This window comes from Protopterus annectens, chromosome 5.part0, assembly GCF_019279795.1.
Source record: "Protopterus annectens isolate FY-2018-M chromosome 5.part0, PAN1.0, whole genome shotgun sequence".
NCBI classification, from domain to species: domain Eukaryota; kingdom Metazoa; phylum Chordata; order Ceratodontiformes; family Protopteridae; genus Protopterus; species Protopterus annectens.
The window spans coordinates 1,453,879,070-1,453,885,069 of record NC_056735.1 but is presented as its reverse complement, the minus strand read 5'-3'; the positions used below and the strand labels follow the sequence as shown (position 1 = coordinate 1,453,885,069).

At 37.6% G+C, this 6,000-nt stretch overlaps 1 protein-coding gene across 1 annotated transcript in view; it reads left to right on the top strand.

Annotated features, from left to right (window-relative positions):
• Positions 1–6,000, top strand: part of COL4A2 (collagen type IV alpha 2 chain) — a 1,470,466-nt gene that overhangs the window by 1,439,502 nt on the left and 24,964 nt on the right. Inside the window, exon 46 of the mRNA XM_044071270.1 lies at positions 93–379. Coding sequence (XP_043927205.1) covers positions 93–379 — 287 coding nt within the window. The remainder of the gene's footprint in view (positions 1–92; positions 380–6,000) is intronic.

Here is a 6,000-nt window from a genome sequence, read left to right as displayed (position 1 = left end):
CAATGAATAGTCAGTAACTAAGAAAGACATTTCACAAACCTTAATTCTACTGTAGCAACATTCCCCATGATGATTCTGATTCTTTTTCACAGGTTTAGCAGGTTCATGCCTGCCTCGCTTCAGCACAATGCCCTTCCTATACTGCAATCCAGGAGATATTTGCTACTATGCCAGCAGAAATGACAAATCCTACTGGCTGTCTACTACTGCTCCTCTGCCCATGATGCCCGTGGCTGAAGAAGAAATCAAGCCTTATATTAGCCGTTGCTCAATTTGTGATGCACCATCCCTTGCTGCTGCCGTTCACAGCCAAGATGGTTCCATCCCACGATGTCCTGAGGGATGGCGCAGCTTATGGATTGGTTACTCTTTCCTGATGGTAATTTTTTTGTATATTTTTTTTTAAATCTTGTATTTTTAAGTAGTAGATTAAATTGTGCATTTGCGATCTCTGTAGGAGCAAATATTTTGTAAGTAATAAATGCCTTGAGGTTTATGATATGGTAGTAACCATGTCTTAGAAAAGACTTAATTGACATTCATTTAAGAGCAAAAGGGAAAAGAATGTGAGGAGTACTGATGGCACTTAAAATCCCTTGTATTATCAGAGGAAGAACAGCAAAAAAAAAGCAGCAGAGAAAACGATTCTCCCTATCTGATAAAAGGAAGGTGACCTAAGCTTTGTTGCAGTATTGTCAATGTGCTTTGTGACTTTAGTTTGCCTTGATAATCTCAGTGTCCGCTTAAAAAACTATAGTCAATTGCATTGCAAAGTGATATTCAGGGCATATAACTTTATTGAAGGAGAGACTAGAAAAAGTATTCTTCTAAGTTGTGGACTGCTTTCACTAAGAATTTGGTTTTTTTTCCTTTTTGCAGTCTGATAGAAGATATATGTTTCTTATGTTTTTGTGTGTGTGTGTGTGTGTGTGTGTGTGTGTGTGTGTGTGTGTGTGTGTGTGTGTGTGTCTGCTTGCACCCCTTATTTGCCTTTCAGTGCTGTAAGTAGAAATGTCCTCACTGACAGGTGGTAGTAATGGTGCTGCAGAGAGTACAGATACAATGTATAAGGAAGGTTTACTTCACAAACAAAAACAGATGTCTGGTAATTTCAAAAATCAAAGTTCTTTGCCAAGAACACTTCTGGCAGGGTAGTTTCACAGAAGTGACAGCTAGCATTCCGCACTTTGGTTTACCCGCAATCCATGCATCAAACATTTGTATAGTATTCGCACCCATGGGCCTAAAACTAGCATGAATGAACGAATGAACACTGGCAGATGCTGCTGGGGGTCTGTGTTTCACACTGCTATCCACCATATTGCATAATGCCTCTTTGTCCCTTTAGGATACCAGGGAAGTGCATATGAGACTGTATGATCAAATCCAGAAATAGACGGCTGGCCTTAAATTTATTTATTTTTATTTTTAGATTTGTTAACCAGGTTAGTCCGGTTGAGCCCAGAGAGCCTTTTTTCAGTGGAGACCCAAGGAGAAAAGCTCCAGGAAAGTAATTCAAAAATAAAAAAAAACTAACAATTCAAGTTGTGAGATACTTAACATTACAAAAACAGATAGAAATATACAATACGAATATACACAAGGCAAAAGTACAGTATTTTTGAGAATGCAATAGTAATATGTTTGAGAAATTTGGTTAGCATTAAGTTATTTACAAGGAATGTAGCAATACCTAAAATAAAAAAAAAAAATTCAGAGTAACATCATGACATAGTACAACAAAGATGTATTTAATCGGGTCTATATCAGAAGATCGAAGTTTCAAAACTTCGAATCTGATATGGTCGACACCATATGATCGAAATCTTGAAACTTCAGATCTTTTAATGGAGATCTCAGTACAGCATGGAAAGGGAAGATTTCCCTTTTCTGCACTGTAGTGCAATCTCGGAGTTGATATATTTAAGTAGCGGGGGGTGTTGGGGTGCAGGGAGGATTGCCCTCCTGCTTAGAGCATTTAAATGGTTTGTGTAGTTTGTTGTGTTTTTATTATATTTTTGAAGTTTCAAGACTTCGATCATATAGTGTCGAACATATTTGATTCAAAGTTTTGAAACTTCAATAATGTAATATAGACCCCATTTAATCGCATAGGTAAAAACTACAGAAAGAGTAATATATGTAGACAGTTTAGGTAGATACCAGGCAGATATGTTAGTTGAGAGAAGAAGAAAAATTAATTAGGTAAATTAGTAATTTCCTGACAAGTACATATCCATGCATGCTGGAAGTGAATTTTTAATTGCTTTTTGAATTCTCCACTTTTGGTAGTTGTGCAAAGGGACAGTGGAAGTTTGTTCCACGAGTATGCAATTGAATGATTGTAAAGTATTTTTACAATATTTTTGTTTGGCTTAGTCACCTGCAGAAGATTTTGTTGTGTGCTTCTGAGGTCACAGTTGGGTGTGTAGGGTGTAATTATGGATGTAAGGGTAGGGCAGGAGTTGGGGCTATTTAGGATGCTGTGTGCAATTTGTAGCTGTGACATTTGAAGCATGTGGAAGAACTCTGGCATCTTAAGCTTTTCAGAGATATACAATGATGGGATTTGTAGCTATTACTGTCTGCAAATCTTGCTATCTTGTTATAGCTGGTTTCTGGTTTAGTTAAGAGATTATTTTTGAGGTTAGTAAGTATGGGAGCAGCATACAGCAGGGATGGTAGAACAAATGTTTGAGCCAGTATAGGTCTAGATTTGTTAGGTATACATTTGTTGTTGCGGTAGAGAAGACCTAGTTTTTGATTGGACTTTTTAATACAGTTTAAGGTTTGCAGGTCGAATTTTAATTGGTCGTCTATAGTAACGCCAAGCAATTTGGTGTTTGAGTGAGTGGTGATATACTGTATTATCTAAGGATGAGATGGTGAAGTTGTCTTTAGCTGTATTGAAGTGTTTGGAAGGAAAAGGAGAAACTAAGTATTTGGGGTTAAGAAGCAGGTTGTTTTCGGTTAGCCATTGTTCTACTAGGTGCAGAGATTGTTGAGTGACAGTGTGAAGATTTTGTATATTGTTGGAGGTGTTAGTAATTGTGGAATCACCTGCATACTGTATTAAGGTAGAATGGGGAGAGGAGACATGGAGGTTATTTGTAAATAAAAAGTAGCAAGCCCAGGATGGAACCTTGAAGAATGCTGGTCTTAACAAGACAGAAAGAAGAGAAGGATGTTTGCCATCTGATGGACTGATATCTGTTTGAGAGGTAGCTGTTAAACCAGGAGGTAGTGGAGGTAGAGAATTGTAGGTTGGGAAAGTTTGTTTAGGAGGATGGGATGTGAAACAGTATCAAACAGTTTGGCTAGGTTAAGGAATAGAGCTGATATGAGTTTATTACCATCTCTGGCTTGGACAATGTTGTGTGTGAAAGATAGAAGGGCAGTGGTAGTACTGTGCAAGGGACAGAAACTGGGCTTTGTGGGTGTAATTAGGTTTACCTGTAAGAGGTGGTTTAGTATTTGTCTATGTATATATTTTCCAGTATCTTGGATAAGGGGGATAACATGGCAATAGGCCTGTAATTTGAGGGTTCTGTAGAATTTCCTCCCTTGAGGAATTTTTCCAGATATCTGGTACTGTATTTTCTTGTATGGATCTATTGATAAATATAGATGCAGGGCATGCTACTGATTTAGCTACATGTTTGAGAAATAATGGATGGAGTTTGTTGGCTGATGGGGCACAAGGTTTGAGTTTGTTAAGAAGTGAAAACCAAAAAACAGTAGAAGGATGCTCCAATTTAGCTCGCTCAGCAAAATACAACTAAAAACAAAAGATAAGCGATGCTCCACACCGTAAAACTTGACTAAACAATTTATTTAAGACTATGATAGCGACAAAACAACAAACGGAAATACAGAGGACAAGTTCATTAGAATAATCTAGTACATTGGATGATAAAGTTGCTTGTATAAGCACCTTTATTGGTTAGGCTAAAACATGATATTTACATATTATTTGTCATTAGCTGGTAGAAGCTTTATATTATGTTGAAGTGGTTTTTGAATGTGGATCTGAAGAAGGCTTTAGTAGCTGAAAGTGCTTGTCCTCTGTATTTCTGTTTGTTGTTTTGTCGCTATCATAGTCTTAAATAAATTGTTTAGTCAAGTTTTACGGTGTGGAGCATTGCTTATCTTTTGTTTTTTTGGGGGGGGTTTTTGTTAAGAAGTGATCTGATGAAGGAATTTGCTATGGGTGCTAGGGAGAACGAGGGAAGAGATGAGGTGGGAGTTGGAGACTTAATATCAAGAGTTTCTGGTTTAGTAAGCTTTTCTATTGTTTTGATGAAAAAGTTGTTAAGTACAGTTGCAGTTTCATTAGAAGGTCTGTTAGGGAAGGGGTTTGTTGAAGAGGGGTTCCCTGGAGATAGTAATTTGTTTACTAAGTGCCAGAATTTCTTTGGGTTGGAATGCGGGTTGCAGAAATTTTTGATAATTTTTTTTTGTCTAGTAGGACCTGCTTTTTGTTTGGTTGCAAAGCTGTTTATATAAGTTCAGGTAGAAAGTGGAGTTGTTATTTTTTTCCATGCTGTCCAGGCACTGTCTTTCTTGTTCATAAGTGATTGAGTTGCCTGGCTTAGCCATGGTGCATAATTACATTTTAACCTAATTTTTCTAATGGGAGCCAGGGTGTTAAAGGTTTTTAAGACTATATTGTTGAAGCTTTGGACAGCCTCATTAAGGGGTAATGTGTGTAGGAATGACCAGTTTGCAGTGGACAGTCATTTGTTTAGGGTGACAGGGTTGTCATTTTTAAGGTTACGAGACTCTTTGTATTGGTGGTTCTTGTTAAGATTGGGAGAGTGTCTTACTACTGAGGTAGGGAGGTGGTCACTAAGGGAGCTAGGTAGGGTGGAAGGGCTATGATAGCACTGAGGGTTGGATACTAATATCCAGTCAATGACAAAGCTATTCTGGGAATTTGTTTACTGGTGCATGGGCAAGGTGATCAGTTGGGTAAAGCCATAAAGGTTTATACGGTAGCTAGGGGATACACTATTAACAAGGTTCCAGTCAATATTCATATCCCCAAGGATGATGGTTTCATATGAAATGGATATAGAAATCCAAGAAAGAAACTGGTTGAGTATGGGAATGTTTTTACTTGGAGGTATGTAGATTGCTGCAGTGACAAGTTTTTTTGTGTTGATTTAGGTTACAGGTTGCTATAAGTATTTAATCAAGGCAGAAATCAGGGATAGCTATTGAGGTGGGGGGAGCTGGTCAGAGTAGAGTATAGCTACTCCTCCACCCTTTTTTTTTTACTTCTATCCAGTTGAATAATATTATAACCAGGGGGAAGAATTTCACTGTATGTAATATGAGGTTTAACCATGTATCACATAGGGCAAGTATATCTGGGTTATATTGAGAAATCCAGGCATGAAGGAGGGCACTTTTATTGGCAATGCTTTGTATATTCATTGACAAAAAAGATAGACTTTTGGGGTTTGTGATTGTAATGAGTTATTTGTGAGACAGCTGGAAAGGGGGGTGCTGTATTAGTATGGTTAGAGTGTTGTTGGCAAGGGCCTGGGTAGGGGTGAATATCACCAGATAACAGTAATATTGTGCTTTGAAATATTTGTAGGAAGAAATATTTGCAAAGGAACTGATGTCTTTTTTTATGAAAGATTGGTCATTTGGTATGTATAATACTTTGTACTTGTGAAATGATAAAGTGGTATGGTTAAAGACAGAGGGGGCAGTAGGGGTGGAATAATTATTTGTATGGTGGGTTGCATGATAAGAGAGTGTGGGGGATGGGGTGGTAAGCAGGTGAGGAGTATGGTAAAGTGGTTAAGAGTTGAGAAAAAATTAGAAATAGGAGGGAGAGAAATAGAGTTTTGAAAGGTATAGCCATGATTTAGTTTTAAGTCAGAAAGAATTAAAGGGTAACAATTTGTTTAAGGTTTGTAGAAGAAATCAGAATTGATTGAAGGAGTTTTATAAAGTGAGTGACTGAAAGAGTTAAAAGCAGGTAAG